This window comes from Phocoena sinus, chromosome 8 (assembly GCF_008692025.1).
Source record: "Phocoena sinus isolate mPhoSin1 chromosome 8, mPhoSin1.pri, whole genome shotgun sequence".
NCBI lineage: Eukaryota > Metazoa > Chordata > Mammalia > Artiodactyla > Phocoenidae > Phocoena > Phocoena sinus.
This window is the reverse complement of record NC_045770.1, coordinates 64428475-64452192: the sequence shown is the minus strand read 5'-3', so window position 1 is coordinate 64452192 and position 23718 is coordinate 64428475. Positions and strand designations below refer to the sequence as shown.

Here is a 23718-nt window from a genome sequence, read left to right as displayed (position 1 = left end):
TGCCCCTTTTAAATAGAATGCTTAATATTTTTTGTTTTTCTGATGTCTCTCACTTTAGGTTCAGGTTATACATCAGTAATTGGATTACTACCAACATTTGGAATACTAAGTGTATGTCCTACTAAGGGCACACATCTGGAAGTACACAATGTCTGTCTGCTACCCACCTGCCTTACTGATGCTGTTCTTTTTGAGTACCTAGTCTGGTGATTGTCAGATATCTCCATTGTATAGTTGCTATTTTTTTTCTTTGCTTGCAACTAATAAGCCGTGACTGATAAGATACTTTAAGACTATGCAAATATTCTACTACTCATTAATTATCCCCCCTGCCAGATTCAGCATTTAGTGATGATTCTTGCCTGTGCCAATTTTTATTATGATGGTTGCAAAATGATTATTTTCCAACTATGCACACTCTCTACCTGTACCTTTACCAGTCAGCAGTTGACATTTTACGTTTTCTGTCTTGTCTATCTATGTGAGTTATAGATTCATGTATTCCAGTTTCTTTTTTCTTCAGTAGTATATAATTAATGGTTTTTACTGTTTTAATGCACAGATTGTCCAAGATTTGACCAGTGGGCAACCCTTCAGAGTGGTTCCTGTGTTCTCTTGACAAGCCCCATCAGGGTTTTTTTTTAGCATTTTTAAACTTTCTTGCATAACAAGCTGATCCAGGATCATCTTTTTCCTTCCCTTCCTCAGCCTTGAAATCAGCCAATTCTCCAAGGAGCCCTGGCTCATTTGAGTATGGAATAATATTAAAAACCAAATTAGGGGCTTCCCTGGTGGTGCGGTGGTTGAGAGTCTGCCTGCCAATGCAGGGGACACGGGTTTGTGCCCCGGTCCAGGAAGATCCCACATGCCGCGGAGTGGCTAGGCCCGTGAGCCATGGCCGCTGAGCCTGCGCGTCTGGAGCCTATGCTCCACAACGGGAGAGGCCACAACAGTGAGAGGCCCGCGTACCACAACAAAACAAAACAAAACAAAAACAAAAAACAAGATTAGGGTTCTTGTATATTTGGAATCAATGTTTCAAAATTATTTTTCTTTTTAGCTCAGATATTTTCCTATTTGCCATTTTAACTGGACCAAAACATTGTCATTTATTTAGTATTTACAATCACCTTACAGAAAGTTAGAGTCTGCCTCATATGAGTTTTTTAAGATTCTGAAAATGTAAATAAGTTTTAAGAGTTCTGGCTCCTATATAAGTTCACTTAGGTAGTAGATGCTAGCCAGAATTATGTAACAGCTTTTCTGTATGAAGAACAGAGAGATAATATCTTTTGGAATTGGTCCCAAAATTGGTAAAAATAATGAGGTAATATTTGAAAAAGATAATATTAAAGCCCAGATGATGTTCCTTTCTAGGTCATCATTAATGTTGTTCCCATTTTCGATGTGAACAGTTAGTTATGTACTTTTAAAAAAATGTGTTTTTCCACGCCGCGGAGCAACTGGGCCCGTGAGCCACAGCTACTGAGCCTGCGCGTCTGGAGCCTATGCTCCGCAACAAGAGAGGCCGCGATAGTGAGAGGCCCGCGTGCCGTGATGAAGAGTGGCCCCCGCTTGCCACAACGAAGAGAAAACCCTCACACAGAAATGAAGACCCAACACATACATAAATTAATTAATTTTTTTTTTTTTTTTTTTTTGCGGTACGCGGGCCTCTCACTGTTGTGGCCTCTCCCATTGTGGAGCACAGGCTCCAGACGCGCAGGCTCAGCGGCCATGGCTCACGGGCTCAGCCGCTCCGCGGCATGTGGGATCCTCCCGGACCGGGGCACGAACCCGTGTCCCCTGCATCGGCAGGTGGACTCTCAACCACTGCGCCACCAGGGAAGCCCTAAAAATATTTTTTAAAAATGTGTTTTTCTCTTATTTTTGGATATCATCAATTCAAAAATAGATCTTTTAATTCTCATTTGGTGTGAATTACTTCATACCAAATATACTATGGCACATTATTTGGAAGCCTAAAGAAGAGGAACTTAGGGATACAAACTATCCAAAGTATAATTGTGCAACTTTAAAAATGTTGGCTCTTATCTCTCTAAGATACAGTAACACTGTCAAAAATCACAAGCATTAAACTTTTGATAACATATTCCCGGAATTACCCAACTAGGCAATGTGATTATAAAATTTTTTAAGTAATCAGTAAAATATGATAGATGTGACGTTGCTTTATATGACTTACCTTAAAAAATGATAGACCTGTCTAAATTTTTTATTTAGTTGTATCACTTTGGAGTCTTTTAATGTGTTTGTAAACGTGTTTATGAGCCAATAATGATGCAGTTCAGACTAAAGACATTTTGGTATGTTAGCAAACGAAATGTGATCAAAGAAAAGGGGTGAAATGAATGAATGTACTTCGGAATAACATTGACATATAGTAGGTGCACAATGAAGGTTTTATTTTCATTTTTTTATTATGGAAATTCTGAAGCAAATAGAAAATTTAAGTGAGTAGTATAATAAATCCGATTACACTTGACCCAGCTTTAAAAATTACCAGCATTTTGTCAATCTTTTAAAATCTAAATCCTTGATTTTTTTTTTTTTTTTTTTTTTTTTTAGGAAGAGACATTTAAAAGCAAACCCCAGATACCATATTTCACCTGCAAATATTTTAGTATGTATCTCTAACTGGTAAAATCTTCTTTAGATTACCAATCTGCCATTATAATTTTTAACAAAATTAATTACAATTTTGAATAACCCCTTAATATTATCTGATATCCAACTTACATATTTTTAAATTAAAAAAATTGTCTCAAAAATGTCTTGGTTTATTCAAACAAGTTCCACACATTGTATTTGGTTGATATTTCTTAACTTCTTTCTGTCTGTAACAGTCCCTCTTCTGGGGGTGGTAGAAGAACTGGGTCATTTGTCCTGTGGAATGCTCTGTATTCTGGATTTGGCTGATTAATTCTCCATGTTATTTTTTAACTTGTACCTCTACTCTCTATAGTTTCCATAAAGTAATATTTAGATCTAGAGGCTTAATTGGATTCACGTTCAATTTTTAAAGCAAAAATTGTACTGTACTTCCTATTGTGTTACATCAAGATGAACTTATTTTCTGGTTGTCCTACTTTTAGTAATTTATGATTGATTTGTGGGTTTGGGGTAGTGCCAGCCTTTGACTTAATAGTTTGGGATCTATTGATGATCATTGCCTAAATACATTATTTCAGTAGGAATTGCAAAAGATAATTTCCTCATACTATTATTCCTGCTGCATTTATTGACTGAAATTCAACTATTAAAAAGAACTTTCATTGACCACAGTTTGATAGAGAAGACAGTTGTTTCCCCTTATTTTTAAAAATTTTCAAAATAGTAGATTGGTACCCTAGCAATCTTCAGTAGTGACCAATTAAAAAATTATCATGTGAACTCATGGATTTTTGTGTATTTGTTGAGTTTCATTCAGCTGCGATTTTTATTTATTTTGATCTGTCTTTGACAGATTCTTTACTTTTTGACTAAGATGAATAGTCTTATTTTGTACATTTTTCTGGCCCAAATATAGAACGTCATTTCTCCAGGGAGTCCTGGTTTCCTTTACTAGAAAATAGTATTTAATAAGTTCTTGATTGCATAAATGAATTATGAACACTGGTATGATGCTTAGTACAGTGTCTGGCATGTAGAATATATGTTACAGTTATTGTTTTCTTTTATATTCTCATATTAATTAGCCTAGAACTGTGGTTCTTAAAGTGCGGTCCCTGGATCAGCAGTATCACTGGGGAATTTCTTAGAAATGTAAATTCTCAGAACTGAATCAGAAATTTTACGGGTGAGACCGAAAAATCTATTTTAGCAAGCCCTCAGTGATTTTGTTGCACAGTGAAGTGTGAGAACCACTGGTCCAAAGTAGAAGTTCCTAACTCATCTGGTGCAAATGGGCCACAGGCATGCTGAATGTTTTCTTAGGGCAGCTGTAAAGCACCCTAGCTCCCAGCAGTCTTGTCCATTTTCTAATCTTTTCAAATCTTATTTTACTTTATGAAATGTGAGAATTAAACAGATGTTAAGTATAATAATATATTTATGAAATAAACATTGTATTAACCTAGCCTCCTAAGGATATAGAACACAGGAATATATACATATTTCAGTTTTGTACATTTTCTGTCCCAAAATAGCTTGTGACAGCCTTTCTCAGCATGTGTTCCATAGGGCACTAGGTCCTCTTGATGGTCTGTAATAAAGCGGGTTTCAGTGGTCCAGTAAGTTGGAGAAATAATTTATATTATATCTCCTTTGCTTGGCATTGTAGAAATAATATTTGCATATCAAAGTCTGAAAAATCCTGCAGTAAAGAAACCTTTTTAACTTGGCTTTAACTTACTGTTTCCAAAATGTTTTGATTAGATCTTTTTGGCTAAGCAGTATCTGTTAGCTTCCAGCAGAAAACACTTTGGAAAATGCTGCCTTATGAGTATATTTTTTTTTAAAAATTACAGACTATGCACCACTTAAAATTACGGAGCTTTCTGGGTGAATGTATAGTAACCCTGCAAATGAATTTGTCCTACCTTTGGAATACTGTAGCACACAGGAGCTGCTGAAGGGGGAAATATCAGGATATTCTCTTTGCTAGAGGTAAACTGGATTCTGAACTGAAGACTAGTGGCCTGATTTGTCTGAAGCCTTGTTATCCTAAAATTTGTATGTTTCATGTAGTCATTATTTTCCAGACCAATGCAAGGATAAACTAGGTTTTGTCATATAGATGTGTCAACATGATTAAGGGATTATTTGGCAAGAAATGAAGAAGTTTGCTGGGGGAACTGTAGACCTTACAGAATTTTGCAACTACTTAAAACTTATTTCCAATTTTGGAAAATCTTAAAGTCCTTAAATTGCTTAACTGAGGCAACTCTATATAATGGTACACTGTAATAAATTACTTACTTTTCAAAAAGGAAATGCAGAACTGGAAGTTTTTTACTTGCATAATTCCTTTCATCCTCCTTTTAAAATGAGTGTTTAACAAAATTTTGTAGGGAGAGTTAGTATGAAACAGTGCTGTTGAAAATGAACTTAGCACAGATGATATTGGGTGCAACTAGTCTTTTCAAGATAGAATAGACAGGAATCAAGCATCAGGAGTACAACAGAGATGAGACTGAAGTATTTGACCTGAGTGATAGGATAAGCTTCTTAAAGATTGTGCCTATCTGCTATATGGAGTCATTCCGTAAAGTCAGTATTCTAATAATTTTTAGCATTTTGATCTTAGGATATATTTAAAAGGCAATAGTACTTTAAGGAAAGATTGCTATGGTGGGTACTAATATATCCCATATTATTGAAGCATGAAGACTATGAGAGCTACATCGAATGTAAACTACATAGAAGCTGGGAATCCCACTAGCAGATGTGGTCCTTAGTAACAATAGGTAGAAAAAATATCAATAAATGGGCAAGTTGTGGCATGTGCTTATGATAACGTATAAGAGATAAGGTCACATTACAAGTCGGTGTGAGGCAGTTCAGTAAACAGTATTTAAGGTAAATTTGTATCTTTAATGGGACCTACTAAAACCAAGGAATAATCTTAGCTTAGAAGAAGGCTTGTAAATATTGTTCAATGAGATAATATACGTGAAAATGTTTTATACTATAAAATGTTAAATTTCCAATCATTATTACAATATCTATTACATTTGTGTCCTGTGTCTTTGATTTCCTGCTTATTGTTAAGTTTCTCACATCTTTTCGACATGTGAAAATCTGTCATTGTAAAATGCAAAACAAAGTTAGTATCACTACATAGTTCTTACATAAAAGGTATTCTAGCAGCTATAAAGAAGAGGCACTATTCCCTTACATGATATATTACTTATAGAAAAATTTAACCAAAACTACGTCATTACTATCTCCTGGAATAAGCCTTATTATAAACAAGAATTTTTAGTTTTTTAAATCACAGCAGTACATTTTGGTTTAAAAAAAGGAATATGAACTTTCTCTAAACTTGGGACATTGTATTCTTACAGGAGAGCTATTGGAATTAAGAATAACAGCATCTTATGATTTATAGCACATTTACAAAGTAAAGGTCAAAATCTATAATAAAAAGTGATGTAAAGACTATGGCTGAGTCCCTTTGCTGTGCACCTGAAGCTATCACACCATTGTTAATTAGCTATACTCCAATATAAAATAAAAAGTTAAAAAGAGATGTAAAGAAAAATGGAATTGGGCTTCCCTGGTGGTGCAATAAGAACCCGCCTGCCAGTGCAGGGGACACAGGTTGAAGCCCTGGTCTGGGAAGATCCCACATGCCACGGAGCAACTAAGCCCGTGTGCCGCAACTACTGATCCTGCACTCTAGAGCCTGTGAGCCACTACTGAGCCCACCTGCCACAACTACTGAAGCCTGCGCACCTAGACCCCGTGCTCTGCAACAAGGGAAGCCACCGCAATAAGAAGCCTGCACACTGCAATGAAGAGTAGCCCCTGCTTGCGGCAACTAGAGAAAGCCCTCACTCAGCAATGAAGACCCGAAGCAGCCAAAAATAAAATAAAGAAAAAAAGAAAAAAAATTTTTTTTAATTAAAAAAAAAAGAAAAATGGAATTATTTTTATTTAATATTGATTAACATTATATCAGACCTTTTTTCTTTCTTGTCAATAATTATTCCAGTTAGTGAATATTTAATAAAAGGATAGCTTTAAGAAATGACCAATGCATTCTATTTTATGTTTAGGTTAATGCAGGTTAATGGTCATTTATATGAAATGGTTATGCACTTACTCAAGCTGACTTCTCACGGTACTCTAGGGCATGTATCACAATCTCATAAAATTGTGGATAGCTTTATCTCTTTCAGGAATTTCAGTCATTCTTTTGTCCTGAAAGGACAAAATTTGTTAGTAATCCGTAAAGAATATGATTCATTAAGTGTGGAAATCTTTGGTAAATTCATATTCATCACATTTTTATTATTTCTAAGAATTCCAGGAACCACCCAACCTAATTTTAGCTTTTGCTTTGTAACAAATGAAAATCTTTCAAGAGCATATGGATCTTATCACACATAATAAAAAGTAAACAGATATTTCCCTTTGGAAATGTGCATTCCATAGACATCTAATACTTGGTTATATTTCACTGTATAGAAACTATACGGGCTCCAAAGGAGACAGAAATACAGTTCTTGGCCTCCACAAGTAGGGGGAAAAAGCTTCCCTTGGTAAAATACCCAGAAAACTATTCTAAGAAAATTCATTCCTGCATGAATGCAGTGAACAAATACTAAGTAAGTATCAACTATGTGGCCAGCTCTTGGTTTAGTAACCGGGAAATTACCAGTGAACAAAACAGAAATCCTGGTCTTTGTGGAGCACATTCTAGTGGAGGAGATAAACCAGAAAACAAAGATAAGTGAAATAGATAATATGTTGTCATGCCATGGAGAAAAATAAAATATATTTTATTTTTATTAAGGAAGGGGATATAGGGAGTGTTAGGGCATTGCAGTTTCAAGTAGGGTGCCAACAAAGGCTTAAACAGAGCAGAAGTTTACTTGAATGAAGACCCAAGGGAGATGAGGGAATTATTTATTGTATCTGTTCCAGGCAAAGGAATAACAAAGTTCTTGAGACCCTTATGTGGGAGCATGCCCAGCATGTTTGAGGAGCAGCAAGGAAGCAAAGTGGGGCTAAAGAGGAACAGAGGAGACTAAAGGAAGCTGTTAAAATAACCCAGACAAGTGATGATAGTGACTCACAGTACTGTGGTAGCAGTGGAGGTGGTGAGAAATCAGAACTGCTGACAGTTTGGATACGGGTTATGAAAGAGAGGGGAATCAGGATTTTTGATTTTCTAAATGGGAGGATAGAATTTCCATTAACTGAGATAGGGAATACTGCAGGAGGAGTAGAGTTTGGGAAGAAAGATTGGAGCTGTATTTTGGACATGTTTGAGATACCTATTAGTCATCTAAGTGGAGAGGTCAAGCAGGCAGTTGGATATGGCATTTTGTGGCATTTGGGAGAGAGGTTTGGCAGGAGAGATAAGTATGAGCAAATGTGTGATATGTTGATGAACTGTGCTAAGAATTAATAGTAGGAGAAAAATCAGTAAAGGAAAGGCTTCAGGAAGGAAGATAATTCCTAAGCTGGACCTTTGATTAATGGAAAAGAAAGAGAAGAGGATTCTAGTTAGGGAAAATGTCCTAGCATCTTAGAATATTATATAGAAATAAATCTGAATACTACCTTGTTTTTTTTTTCTTTTCACTTGGAACTTTTATAGTGCGTCATATAGTATTATGGAACAATAGGTGCACAGGAAATATTTGTTGACTAATGAGAATAATATCTTTCAAAGTTTATTTTATTAACTAGTATTTAATCACTGAACATTTAGGGTTTTAAAAAAATTCTAGATATTTTTATTGTGCTAAAATATGCATAACATAAGCTTTACCATTTCAACCATTTTTAAGTGTACAGTTCAGTGGCACTAGGTACATTCTGAAACTCAGTTTTTTTTTTTTTTTTGTTTTTGTTTTTGTTTTTTCCGGTACGCGGGCCTCTCACTGTTGTGGCCTCTCCCATTGCGGTGCACAGGCTCCGGACGCGCAGGCTCAGCGGCCATGGCTCACGGGCCCAGCCGCTCCGCGGCATGTGGGATCTTCCCGGACCGGGGCACGAACCCGCGTCTCCTGCATCGGCAGGCAGACTCTCAACCACTGTGCCACCAGGGAAGCCCCTGAAACTCAGTTTTGTGTATAAAAATATCCTCTGTTTTCAAAAAATCAACATTGTTGCTTCTGAGCAAAAAGAATTTAGAGCTGATTGGGCTTTACTTTTAAGAGCAGTGAGTATTCTGCAACATAATCCTAAATGATTATCGCTTTTGTTTGAAAGATTGGGAGAAGTCCAAAAAGCAAAAATGAAAAGTAGTGCCTTACTTCTAAAACAGATTTTTTCTTTCCTTGAAAACTGAATTTCCATTAAGTGAGTGTCATTTGTATTTGTATGGGTCACTAATGAATGTGTCTTATTTACCTTTGATTACTGGTACCTCACACAGAAACCAAATGCTCAAATAAAATTGTGGTATATATCTGGAGCTTAAGGAGTTTTCAAAAATGAAATAAGTATGCCCTGTTTCATAATTTCTTTGCCTACTTGCTTCTCAGATTCCTCTCAAAGTATGTTTATTTTTAGTTTGAGTTTTGTAAATTACATTTTGTAATTAATTTTGGATTTTGTAAATTACATGAAAGTGTGTGATATGTCTATATTTTGTGAGTTATAAACCTAGGAAATTGTTCATCTGTTGATTACAGTGTCTCTTTCTTTAGGGAACAAAGAAAGATGAGATTGAAGGTGAAGTGGAAGTGCCTGGTTTAATTCAGCCTGCAGAAGTGTTTGCTCCCAAAAGCCTGGTGTTGGTATCCAGATTAGATTATCCAGAAATTTTTAGGGTAAAGAACTCATAGTTGTCATTATTGATTTGTATTATTGTATAAATCTATTTTGAGTGAACCTCAAATTCTTTGTATCTAAAATATCATGAAATTGATTAGGAATTCATCAATAAAATTACCGTGAACAGAAGAAATGTATTTCATGTTGGTTAAAATAAGTACCTGAGTAAGTTAATATGACTATTTAAACTTCTAAGGATGTAGTGTTTGTTTTAAAATAGGTCCCATCTTTACTGACTCCAAAATTTATGAATCCTAAAGAAATCATTTGATTACCTGTATCAAATTTAAAATGCATTAGTAATATAACAACTTGGTGTATTTTTGTTGATCTTCTTTTTAGGAGTCCAGGTTCAAGGAAATAGGATAAGTATTTGTGATTTCAAATAGTTGTGATCATACTGCTATCCATATAGCTTTAAAATATTGTTTACTTCCAGATATTTTATTTTTTTAGATAGTTAGAATTTGCAAATGTGGAAAAAATTTACTTTAGTTATAAATACATTTAAGCTTTGCAAGAAGAGGGCTTATTTTTCTTATTTCAGTTGCAGTCTTTAATAATAGTAATGTTGACCATTGTCCAGAGTCACAGATCTTCTTTGGAAGGTATAAACTATACCTTAAAATTTCTCAAGGATTTGGGAAATTGATACATAATTTCTGGAAAACTTTTTCATATTGTTGAGATTATATATATTCTTAGTGTCAAGATTTCCATGACAGTGGCTAACTCCTAACAGATGCTAATTTTTTAGTTATGTTTTGATAAACTGAGAGATTCATATGATTACATTTTATCTTCCATTTTACTACCTACCTTCTTCTGAGCTTAAAGTGTTAATCATATCTTGTCTCTATTTTGCTATTCTTTGTAACAATTCACATAAGTTAAGTTTTTCTGTAGAATAAATGTTCTGAATTTATAAGAATCACAAAACAAGATAAAGTTTCTAAGTTTTTATCTTGAAATTTGGAGTTCTGCAAAATAAGTTGAGACAGAAACAGTTTTAAGCCCCACAAATTTGCTAGAGTGATTATCTAAGCACAAACACCTGTTTTACGAATTATGGATTTCTGCTTTTTATAAACTCATCTCAAAAGCTCATTTAGAGCTTCTGGTTATAGAGGAAAATTTAATAAACTTAATAACATTTGCTGCTTAAAATTTATTCCATGGTCACTGTAGAATCTACTAGGTTCAAAGAGAAATTTTCCTGGAAGCAGATGTCACAACAATTTATTTTTAGTGCTTGCTTTTTCCATGAAATAACTACATGCATCTTTTCTTTTCAGGCTTGCCTGGGTTTGATCTATACTGTATACGTGGACACTCTGAATGTCTCCTTGGAAAGTCTCATTGCAAACCTGTGTGCGTGTCTTGTCCCAGCGGCTGGAGGGTCTCAGGTAAATAGAATAAAAAGGGAGATGAAGAGGGCCTGCTTCTCTTCTCCTCTCCTCCAGTAAATTTAATTTATGAAGAAAAGGAAAGAAAGAATTCTTTAAATATTTTCATTTTAAAGAGGATCTTAGTTTAATTAAGCATTGTCCCTATGGTCTACCTTCTAGAGACTCAAGATTCCATTCTTAGGTCATAGGGTTAATTTTAACACAGGGTTCACCTTTCACATAGCATAGTTAGAAGTCATATTCTGTGTAACTTGAACTCTACCTTACGCTTTCTTGGAAATACACTTTTTTAAGTTGAACTTCAGATGTGTTCTTTGTACCTTTCTTATTATTCCTCTCTATGATTACGCCTCATTTTATTAACTTAAAAATTTTTTCAGGGATAAAAATTAGGAGGTAACATTAAGAAAACTTTTAATATAATTCTTTGTAACATTATAACTACTTCTGGATAGATTCATTCAATTCTTCATTTCCCTGGTTAAAAGCAATTATATGTGGTCCTAAAACCATTTTGTATGTTGTGTGTAATCTTTAATAGAATAGCTTGCATTTAAGCTTCAAAAGAGGAGGGCTTATTTTTCTCATTTCAGTTTGCTACCTTTAGTAATGATAATGTTAACCATTGTCCAAAATCACAGATCTTCTTTGGAAAATATAATCTATACCTTAAAATTTCCCAAGGATTTTGTCATAGATTGAGCCCATGAGGACATTAAACTCTTCTACTGAAATAAAACTTTCTCAAAGTGGCATGTTTTTCATCTTCTGTATGTCCTGAAATTTTTATATTCGTCTCTGAAGTAGAAAAATGAGAACTTCAGTTGCTATGACTTAATATTTCTAGAGAACTTTTTTTTTAAAGGCTCCTTTCCTTAAGTCCTAAAATTGATTAGCTGATCACTTATTTTGCTTATTCTTATGTAATATTGAGGAAAAGGACAGCCCTCTAAAAATTACAGTTTTTTATCCTCGGTCCGATAGAGATGTTACTCATAGTAAAAATGGCATCTTTTTCCCGTGCCCTTTGCCTTTTTAGCTGTCTCCTGTCTTTCCTAGCGCCTTTTGGTTATTCTTAAGGTTTTTTTCCTCCTGCACTCTCCTCCCTCATTCTCCTATTTCTGCTACAAGGGCATAATATGAAATGTGAGTTTGGTCATGATTGGACCTAAACTTTAAAGCAGCCGAGTTGTTCTATGAGCCTTTATTATGATGGGGATTTTGTTGACATGATTTTATTTTATTTATTTTTTAATTTTAAAAACGTTTTTATTGTAGCTGCTAGAAATTTTAAAATTACATGCATGGTTCATATTACTGTATTTCTTTTGTTTTTCCACTTTTATTGACATATAACTGTCATATAAATGTTAGCTTTAACATTTTACTATTTTTTAGTTAAGTATTATTATCAATGATTTGTGTATCTCATGATTACTAAATTTTCACCTTTCAACTACTGAATTTTCTTGTACTGTATTCATTTGGACACAAAGTAACTTGAATGTTTTGGGCTGCATTATTGCCCTTCACATCTGTTAATTGGATCTTACATGGTCATCATCTGCTTTAAATTTGAACTTCAAAGGGATTTTTTTATCTTAAGAAAATATCTGAAAAGAAATCACTTGTGGTGTGTGTGTGTGTTTTCCGCCCATTCTGCAGAAGCTGTTTTCCTTGGGTGCAGGAGATAGACAGCTGATCCAGACTCCCTTGCATGATAGTCTTCCTGTCACAGGCACTAGTGCGGCCCTCCTGTTCCAGCAATTGGGTATGTCTCCTTCTCCCATTTTCAGTGTTCTTATAAAAGCCTATGAAAAAAAGATTTATTTTAAGCCTACATCACCTGACATAAATCAGGAAAATAAAAAGCAAACCATTAGATAACTGATATATAAACTATATAATTATATGGGTTCTAATCTTAACTAGTATTCATTCTTTTTTAAAATTAACCCAGGCCCCTTTTGCTCTTAAGTCAATTAAGCTTTTAGAAAGTAAACATATCTTCTGTGCTTTAAAAGACGAATAGATAGTATATTTTGTTTTTCCTTAGATGAATTGCTTTTATAGAAACCTTGTTGGATAGAACTAAAAGTCCCATCCTTTTCATCCTACCACCTGTATCAGACTTTAATTTTCTAGCAATGGCTAGGATGATGTATTAGGGGGAGGACACTAGAAAGTGCCCTCTGTACATTGGACAGCTCATACTTCATTAAAGGAGTACTATAACTTAAAAATAAGTATGTTTTAGACCAGTGCTGCCAGAGATTCCCACTTACTTTACCTCGTACTTATCCTTTATATGTACCTGTGTAAGAGTGTTCCACTCTCTTTGATTCAGTCTTTCTCATTGTTCTCCATCTGTGTTTGTCTTTTTCTAGTTGAATTGAAACCTTCCCTTTCCTGGGGCTCATAGTCTAGTAGTTCTCCATGGAATTCTTAATTCCTTGCACAAAAATTCTACCTTCTTATTTCCCTCCTATCTCATGTTGAATTTTACTCCCTGCTTAACTCTGAAATTTATCTCTCCTTTTTCTTTACTGGCCCCATCCTAATTCTTCTGCTGTGACTTCAGTCAGTGAAATTTAGAAAGCCTTACAAGAGATTAATGTAAATACAAGTAGAGTTTCTAGTATCCTAATAAAGATGAAAGGTGACATCAACCCCAAAGTAGTAGTTCTCTATTACATCTGCCCCCACCTTAGGGGTTTAAACTCTCAAAAATTACATATTCCTTCTCTTCCTCCCTGAAAGTTTCTGCTCATTGAGTCATCTCAACCAAGTTCTAATTTAATTAAAGCTATTTTCCTTAACGTGTGAAATAGGTACTGTCTCCCTGGTGGTACTTACTTCTCTAAAGAACATCTTGTTGACTAAAACCTCCCTCCACGAACTTTTAGATATAATCTTAGGGGTTCATGGACTACCTACAGCCTGTCCATGGTCCCTCCTAATCACTGACTTAATTGACTTTATCTAACCACTATTCACCTGACCTTTTTCAGTTAAGAGGGCCTGTATACCTCTAAAGGGTCAATCAAAGCAAAGGTCTACCATGAAGAGGAATAGAAGGATATGACACAAAATTTCACATTCCCAAATGCTACCATTGATCTTATACTTAATGAGTGCCTTATAAACCTCTCATGCTTTTGCATTTTTACAATGATTTGAAGGGGAGGGGAGGGATTGTTACTGGCATTCATGCCTAGGACCCAGGGATATTAAACATTCTTCATGCATAATATATGTGCACGAGAAGATTTTTTACCTCAAATACTAGTAGCACTCCTGATGAGAAAAACTGCTATAGATAAAGTATAAATTTATAAAACCTGGACCTCTCTTCCAGTAATGATGGCCTTTGTAATTCAGACTAACCCCCTTAACAATGAATACTTGGAAAGCTATACAAGCATAAACAACTTCTACTTGAAAGCGTCGGAAGCAGTAAATAATGACCAAACTATGGTCCAAGAGAAGAAAAAAACCTAGAGAAGTGAACCAGATATTTGGGACCACTTTTTCTCAAGCATCTCTTGATTTTGAAAGAAGTTACTGAAAAACTGATCTCTGTACTACTGATATCCAGCGGCGAAGGGGAGAATCGGAGTTCACATTTTACCAAGGGAAATTCCTTTACAAAGCTCTCTTGCTTTGAGTTGGGACCATAAAGGACCATATCCTGGGAGAGGGTATATCACAAGTAGACAGTCCCCCTGAGGGCCTGAAGTACAGCTTGAAATCATTTCAGTTCCTAGAAACAGATTAAAATGATCCTTAATGCTACTATCTTTAGCCTTATAGTAGGAGTAAAAGTAAATCCTTTCTGGAGCAAGATAACTGCATTCTAGGCCTCCAATATATCTACAGATTTTTACATGTATGCCCAGTACTCTCCAAAGAAGACATACAGATGGCCAAGAGCACATGAAAAGATGTTCGACATCACTAGTTATTAGAGAAATACAAATCAAAACTACAATGAAGTATTACCTTGCACCTGTTAGAGTGGCAATCATCAAAAAATCTGTAAACAGTAAATGCTGGAGAGGGTGTGGAGAAAAGGGAATCCTCCTACACTGTTGGTGGGAATGTAAATTGGTACAGCCACTATTGGAGAACAGTATGGAGATTCCTTAAAAAACTAAAAGTAGAGCTACTATATGATCCAGCAATCCCACTCCAGGGCATATATCCAGAGAAAACCATAATTTGAAAGGATACAGACACCCCAGTGTTCATTGAAGCACTGTTTACAATAGCCAGGACATGGAAGCAACCTAAATGTCCATCGACGGTGGAATGGATAAAGCAGATGTGGTACATATATACCATATATATACCATATATACCAATATATGTGGTACACATATACCAATATTACTCAGCCATGAAAAAGAACGAAATAATGCCATCTGCAGCAACATGGATAGACCTAGAGATTGTCATACTGAGTGAAATAAGTCAGACAGAAAAAGACAAATATATGATAACACATGTGGAATCTAAAAAATGGTACAAATGAACCTATTTACAAAACAGAAATAGGTCACAGATGTAGAAAACAAACTTATGGCTACTAAGGGGGAAAGGGGGAGAGATAAATTGGGAGATTGGGATTAACATATACACACTACTGTATATAAAAGATAATAAGAACCTACTGTATAGCACAGGGAACTCTATTCAGTGCTCTGTAACAACCTATATGGGAATGGAGTCTAGAAGAGAGTGGATATATGTATATGTATGGCTGATTCACCTTACTGTACAGCAGAAACTAACGCAACATTGTAAATCAACTATACTCCAATGAAAAAATTAATTAAAAAAAAATAAAGCAGACCATCAAGTTAAAAAAAATAACCAGAAGCATGAGGACTAAAGCTATCTGAAAGAAATATAAAAGAAACCATAGACAATATAAAAGGCCCCCAGGGGCACCAGAAGGTAGTTATCAGATATTAAAATAACTATGCTTAAATAGTGAAGGAGATGGACAGTCAAGAGTGAGAATTTAGGGAGTGACATCAACAAGATGGCACAATAGGAAGTCCCAGTCCTCGTTCTCCCACAGAAACATCAATTTAACAATTATATACAGACCAAAAAACCTTTGTGAGAATTCCAGAAGCTACTTAAGAAGGTGTGGTACCCCAGTTGATCACAGAGCTGAGAACAGCTACATTGAAACAGGTAAGAAGAGCAAGTTCACTTTACCTGGTCAGCCTCACCCCCAAGCCAGCACAGCCAGCACTGGAAGAGAACGCCCAGCTTGCAGCTTCTCCTTGGGGAAAGGGAAGGAGAAAAGTGGAGTGTCCGTCCAATGTTCCAGATTTACAAAGTGCAGGGCCAAGGAAATGGTTTCTGTCTTGCCATATTCGGAGCACTGACAAAATTAGCATATTTGGGATGCCTGAGGGCCACTGGGAACAAAGGAGAATGAGGTGTGGCTTGCTGCGTTGGGAGTAGGTGCACAATACCTTGAGAAGGAGGGAGGGGAATATTAGCATTCCAGCTTTTCAGAGGGCTGCCTGAAGTGGAGGAATGGGAACTTCAGTTTACTGCTAATGGGAGTGTGAATGGGGCAGCTACCTTGGAATGCAGTTTGAGTTTTTTAAAAAGTTAAATAAACCAAATAATCCAGCCATTTCACTCCTAGGCGTTTACTTAAGTAAAATGATAGCATTGTCCATAAAAAATACTTGTAAATGAATGGACATATCCATATTTTTATAATAGTGAAAATCTGGAAACAAGCTTAGTGTCCATAAATGTAATGAATAATGGTTATGGATAAATAATATGTGGCATATCCATACAATGGAATACTACTGGGCAATATAAAGAGATGAATTGTTGATACATATTACTGTAAGGAACGGCACCAATAACGGAGGAGAGTTTAAACATGCTTTATTTGGGAACGCTCCCGGGCGAGGTTCACTGGTCTGAGAGAAAGGGGCCAGAGAAGTCTCGCCCAGGTGCGGGCGCGAACAAAATTTATAGGGGTGGACGCAGGGGAGGTGCTTGCTGTGTGAAGCAGCCCTTTTTGGGTAATCTCTCGGTTGTTGTGGCAATGTCAGGTGTCGGTTGCATCAGCCTCAGAGCCGTTGGTTCCGCCCCTCGGGGAGTGGGAAGACCGGGGCCGAGTACTGTGGCAATGTCAGGTGTCGGTTTCATCAGCCACTTTGGCGGGGGTTCCGTCTGGCTCCCTGGGCCCTTCCTCGGACCTGCTGGCCTTACAATTACCATATGGATTAATTTGAAAATAATTATATTCAATGAAAAAAAACAGGGCTTCCCTGGTGGCGCAGTGGTTGAGAGTCCCCCTGCCGATGCAGGGGACACGGGTTCGTGCCCCGGTTCGGAAGGATCCCACATGCCGCGGAGCGGCTGGGCCCGTGAGCCATGGCCGCTGAGCCTGCGCTCCGCAGCAGGAGAGGCCACAGCAGTGAGAGGCCCGGGTACCGCATAAAGAAAAAAAAAAAAAAAACAGACAAGAAAGAATGCATCCTGTATAATTTAGTTTCTCTAAAGTTCTAGAAAAGCTTCAAAAATAAATGAAAAAGAAATTATCGAAATAGAACATCATTTTACAACCCTCGCAGAAGAAAAACAGGCAGATATTATGTTCCTAACCTTGCCAAGCACTACCTGTGTTTTGCCAGAGAACTTAAATCTGATTCTGATCATAGGAAATACAGAAGATGGGGAACACGTTGGCCCAAGAGACTACAGTTGTCAAAATCCAGGCTCTAGGAAACTGTTGGTCAAATGTCCCAGGTTCTTCTTTTTTTTTTTTTGCGGTGCGCGGGTCTCTCACTGCTGTGGCCTCTCCCGTTGCGGAGCACAGGCTCTGGACGCGCAGGCTCAGTGGCCATGGCTCACGGGCCCAGCCGCTCTGCGGCATGTGGGATCCTCCAGGACCGGGACACGAACCCACGTCCCCTGCATCGGCAGGCGGACTCTCAACCACTGCCCCACCAGGGAAGCCTGTCCCAGGTTCTTTAACAAATAAATTACAAGGAATGAAGGAGGAACCTCTAGATTAAAAGGGATTTGAGGGACTCCCCTGCTGGTCCAGTCGTTAAGACTTCGTGCTTCCACTGCAGGGGGTGTGGGTTCGATCCCTGGTCAGGGAACTAAGTAAGATCCTGCGTGCCATGCGGTGTGGCCAAAATTTTGTTTAAAAAAAGATTTGAAACACATCCCATTTTTAATAGAGTGAGATTGAACTATAGTGTCTAGGGATGCACATTTGGGTGATAAGAATGTCTATAGGAGAAGTCAGGAAAATGGTTAATAAAGTCAGGATATTGGTCACTTATGGCAGTAGAGAGGTGGTTGTGATTAGAGGCACATAGAAGGGGCTTCTAGGGCTGCCTAGCAAAGTTCCTTCTTGACCTAGGTAGTGTTTGTAAGATAATTCATTAAGCTGTACATTTGATTTGTATGCTTTTCTACATTTGTCCTTTATCTTACAATACAAATATTTAGAAAACTTGTACAACTATTTAACTCTTCATATGTATACCTTTTATTTTTTAAAAAAGTACAATGCTTGAATAAATTAGAGATTTTATCCTCAGACAACAAAAAGTCTAGAGATAGGCAGTACAGGACTGATATATTGATTCCTAAATGTCTTCAAGGGAGAGTATGGAAGTTCTACTCTGCTTTTTCCTTATTTATTAATAGGGAGTTTTCCCTGACTTGACTGGGAGCTTCAAGAACTGCCTTGTCTTATTATTCTTTGCATTCTGTGTATCTGCATAGTGCCTTGGGCACAGAAGGCATCGGTTTTTCTTGAATAAATTAATACACTAGCCATGAAGAAAATGGCAGTCATATCTCCTAGGAGAGTTCTGTGTATGGATGAAGTGCGCCATAACACAGTGATTAGCCATTTGAATATCAAATGTCATTATTTTACTCTCTAGTATTTTGAGCTTAGTTATCTTTTGCTTACATATTCAAAATTTACTTTTCCAGGGAAAGAATAAGGAAAAGATAAGAAAGGAAAGGAGAAAGAAAGATGCTTCTAAAACAGCACTGTATGCAGAGTTGTAGTTCTCAGAGCATGTGGTACTGATAATTCTGCTGAAGGCATGCTCTTATCACCAGTCATTTTGGTTGGACTGTTGTTGAAGGTCAGTATTAGACCATTATCAGAGTTCACTACCTGGATTGGGGTGGGGTAGTGGTGGTAGATTTTACAAAATGCACAGACAGGAAGCAGATAAGACTCTAAGATTCTTTTGTAGCCTTGACTAGTTTTCCTGTAAAAAGTCTAAATGTAATGATAGCATTCCTTGGTTCTTCTCTCCAAGGATTGTTATGATAATGAATTTGTTTTTCACAGTTTCAGAGGTCTCTGTGTTTGCCTGAAGTAATTATGTGGACCTCTGCCATTACCCACCTCATTCCTTAAATTTTCTGTTAACCATCTTCAGCTCCAACTTAACACCTATTTTATTTATTTGTTTGTATCTTTTTGTAGTCTATGTGAATTGTTTTTGTTTACCTGAAGACTTGTGTTTTGTGTGGAAAATTGTAATTTTTTTTACATTAGTAAGATTATATTCACAAGAACTGGTTGCTGTAGCCCCTCTGATTTTTTAATCTAATCCATAGCTCAGGTATCCTTCCTTGACCCAAATAATTTTGTGAAATTCTCATTACATCTTTTGTCATATATATTCACCTATAATTTGGTTTTTAACTACAAATACACTAGTTTTAGAATACTTATTCCCTAATTTTTGTAGTATACTACTTATTAGATATTTTTAAAGTCACAGACTAAAATGATCTTGGGCCTTTAGCTATTGTCACTTTGTTTCCGTAGTAAAACAACATTAAGCACGTAACATCTGTGTTTATTGATATTTTATTGACATATAACATATATAAGTTTAAGGTTTACAATGTGGTGATTTGATGCTTGTATATACTGAAAAATAATTACCACAATAAGATTAGTTAACGCCTCCATCCCCTCACATAACTATCATTTGTGTGTGTGCTGTTAACATTTAGCATCTACTCTTTTCACTGTTTTCAAGTATGTAATACAGTATTGTTAATTATAGTCACCATGCTGTACATTAGATTCTCAGAATTTATTCATCTTATACCTGGAATTTTTACGCTTTGACCAGTATCTTCCCACTTCCCCCACCCCTTAGCCCCTGGCAACCACCATTCTACTCTTTATTTCTATGAGTTCAGTTTTTTTAGATTCCATATATAAATGAGAATATATAGAGTATTTGTCTTTCTCTATCTGACATTTCACTTAGCATAGTGCCTTCAGGGTCTATCCATGTTGTCATGAAAGACAGGGTTTCCTTCCTTTTTATGGTTGAATAATATTCCAGTGTAGTATATATATTTTTTCTTTTTCCATTCATCCGTTGATGGACACTTAGGTTGTTTCCATGTCCTGGCTATTGTGAATAATGCTACAATGAACACATGAGTATAGATACCTCTTTGAGATAGTGATTTCATTTCCTTTGGATATATACCCAGAAGTGGAATAGCTGGATCATATGGTAGTTCTATTTTTCATTTCTTGAGGAAGCTTCATACTGTTTAACATAGTAGCTGGACCAATTTACATTCCCACCAACAGTGTAAAAGAATTCCCTCTTCTCTTTTGATAATAATCATTCTAGGGGCTTCCCTGGTGGCGCAGTGGTTGGGAGTCTGTCTGCTAATGTGGGGGACACGGTTCAAGCCCTGGTCTGGGAGGATCCCATATGCCGTGGAGCGACTGGGCCCATGAGCCACAGCTGCTGAGCCTGTGCCTCTAGAGACTGTGCTCCGCAACGGGAGAGGCCGCGATAGTCAGAGGCCCGCGCACCACGATGAAGAGTGGTCCCCGCTTGCCACAACTAGAGAAAGCCCTCACACAGAAACGAAGACCCAACACAGCAAAAATAAATAAATAACTTACTAGATTCCTACCCCCAACATCTTAAAAAAAAAAAATCATTCTAACTGTTGTAAGATGGTATCTCATTGTGGTTTTGATTTACATTTCCTTGATGATTAGTGAAGTTGAGCATCTTTTCATGTGCCTGTTGGCATTTGTATATCTTCTTTGGAAAAACATCTATTCAAGTCCTTTGCCCATTTTTAAATCTTTTTTTTTCTGTTTGGTATTGGGTTGTATGAGTTCCTGATATATTTTAGATATTAATATCTTATCAAATAGATGGTTTGCATGTAATTTCTCCTATTCTGTAGACTGCCTTTTCGTTTTGCTGATAGTTTCTTTTGCTGTTCAGAAACTTTTTAGTTGGTGTAGTCCCACTTGTTTATTTTTGCTTTTGCTGCTTGAGCTTTGGGTGTCATATCCAAAAAATCATTGCCAAGACCAATATCAAGAAGATTTTTCCCTGTTTCCTTTAGTAGTTTTATAGTTTTGGTTCTTTTATTATTTAATACACTTTGTGTTATTTTTTGTGAATGGTGTGAGTTAGGGGTCCAATTTCATTCTTTTGTGCACGAATATCCAATTTTTCCAGCATCACTTGTTGAAGAGACTGTCCTTTCCTCATTGAATATTTTGGCTTCTTTGTCAAATATTAGTTGACTGCATAAGTGTGAGCTTCTTTCTACACTTACAATTCTATTCCATTGATCTATGTGTCTGTTTTTATGCCAATACTATACTTTTTGATTATTGTAGCCTTGTAATATAGTTTAAAATCAAGAATTGTGAAACCTCTAGCTCTGTTCTTCTTTCTCAGGATCCCTTTGGCTATCTAGGGACTTATATGAATTTTAGGATTGATTTTTTTTCTATGTCTATGAAAAATATAATTATTTTGATTGCTTTGAATCCATAGGTGGTTTGAGGTAGTATAGATATTTCAACAATGTTAATTCTTCTGATTTATGAATATGGAATATATTTCAATTTATTTGTGTCTTCTTCAGTTTCTTTCATCAAAGTGTCATAGTTTTCAATGTACAGATCTTTTACCTCCTTGGTTAAATTTATTCCTAAGTATTTTATTCATTTTGATGCTACTGTAAATGGGATTATGTAGTTCTTTTTCAGATAGTTCATTGTTAGTATATAGAAATGCAACTGGTTTTTGTATGTTGATTTTATATCCTGTAACTTTACTGAATTTGTTTATTAGTTCTAACAACTCTTTGGTGGAGTCTTTAGGATTTTCTATATATAAGATCATATCATCTGCAAATGGAGACAGTTTTACTTCTTCCATTCGGATTTGGATGCTTTCTATTTCGTTTTCTTCCCTAATTGCTCTGGCTAGGACTTCTGGTACTGTGTTGAAGGAGTGGGCAGCTTGTCCTGTTCCTGATCTTAGCAGGAAAGCTTTCATGATTTCACTGTTAAATATTCAATAAGATGTTAGCTGTGGGCTTGTCATATGTGGCATTTATTATGTTGGGGTATGTTTTTTCCATACCCAATTTGTTGAGAGTTTTTATCATGAAAGAATGTTCAATCAGATGTTTTTTCTGCATCTGTTGAGATAATCATAGGATTTTTTTAATCTTAATTTCATTAGTGTGATATGTCACATTGATGGATTTGTATATGTTGAACTCTCCTTACATTCTGGGAGTAAATTCCACTTGACCATTGTATATGATCCTTTTAATGTGCTGAATTTATTTTGCTGGTGTTTTATTGAGAATTTTCATGTCTATGTTAATCAGTAATATTGGCCTGCAGTTTTCTTTTCTTACAGAGTCCTTACATGGCTTTGTTATTAGGATAATTCTGGCCTTAGGGAGTTGTTCCTTCCTCTTCAGTTTTTTGGAAGAGTTTGAGAAGAATTGGTATTAATTCTTCTCTAAGTGTTTGGTAGAATTCACCCAGTGAAACCACCTGGTCCAGAACTTTTCATTGTTGGGAGGTTTTGATTACCGTTTCAATCTCCTTATTCATTATTGCTCTGATCAAGATTTTTATTTCCTCATGATTCCATCTGGTATAAACTTTTTATATGCATACTTTCTTTTTGCTCACCCATATTTAGTCAGTTTTTCATTAGCAATTATTGAGTCAATATTTCTGTGTATTATATCTAATACTAAATATAGATTTTTAAAAATTATTAAAATAGCTAGAGTTTTTTCTTCAGTTTATCTTATAAACATAATTTTTCCTTTTTACATAAATATCCTTAAAATGTTGATTGTAACCATAACTTGCTATTTAGAAAGTTATTTTCTGCTTTTAAATATTTTAATGGAAAACTTCTGACATTCTCTCTTTTGTCTTCCTCTGGAAAAGCTTCTGTTTGTAATGCTATATAATTATTCTTAAAGTGACATTAACTTTTATAAGAGTATCAAAAATAATTTATGTTCTGAAATAGAAGAAAGATGTCAGAGGAAAGAATGAAGGCTTAGGTTGTGGAAAATGGTTCTCTTTAAAGGTAACACCTTTAAGAAGAATATGTTGATTGGTAAATTTATGAACCACATGATTAGTGCATCAGTTGTAGAATGATTTTTGTTCTTTTTCCTTAAATGATCAGAATCTACTGTCTTGGATCATATTACTATTTTCATTAGTTTTCCTAGATTATTCATATAGCATTATTAGTTGTTTTAGTCTTATTCTCAGTTATAATGGAAAAAACTGAAGTAGCCGTTTTCTTTCTCAATACATGTAGTTTAAAAAGTAGTTGGAGGGACTTCCCTGATGGCACAGTGGTTAAGAATCCACCTGCCAATGCAGGGGACACGGGTTCGAGCCCTGGTCTGGGAAGATCCCACATGCTGCGCAGCAACTAAGCCTGTGCGTCACAACTACTGAGCCTGC

General features: G+C 36.1%; 1 protein-coding gene across 4 annotated transcripts in view; it reads left to right on the top strand.

Moving 5' to 3' along the window:
• The window catches only part of SBF2 (SET binding factor 2), a 465356-nt gene that overhangs the window by 214834 nt on the left and 226804 nt on the right, over positions 1-23718 (top strand). For 3 of the 4 annotated variants that reach the window (XM_032640039.1, XM_032640038.1, XM_032640037.1), the window contains exons 4-6: positions 9351-9473; positions 10773-10883; positions 12552-12657. In XM_032640039.1, the coding sequence (XP_032495930.1) occupies positions 9351-9473; positions 10773-10883; positions 12552-12657 (340 nt within the window). Of the gene's footprint in view, positions 1-2589; positions 2645-9350; positions 9474-10772; positions 10884-12551; positions 12658-23718 lie in introns of all 4 variants that reach the window. The other variant, XM_032640040.1, reaches the window with a different exon arrangement.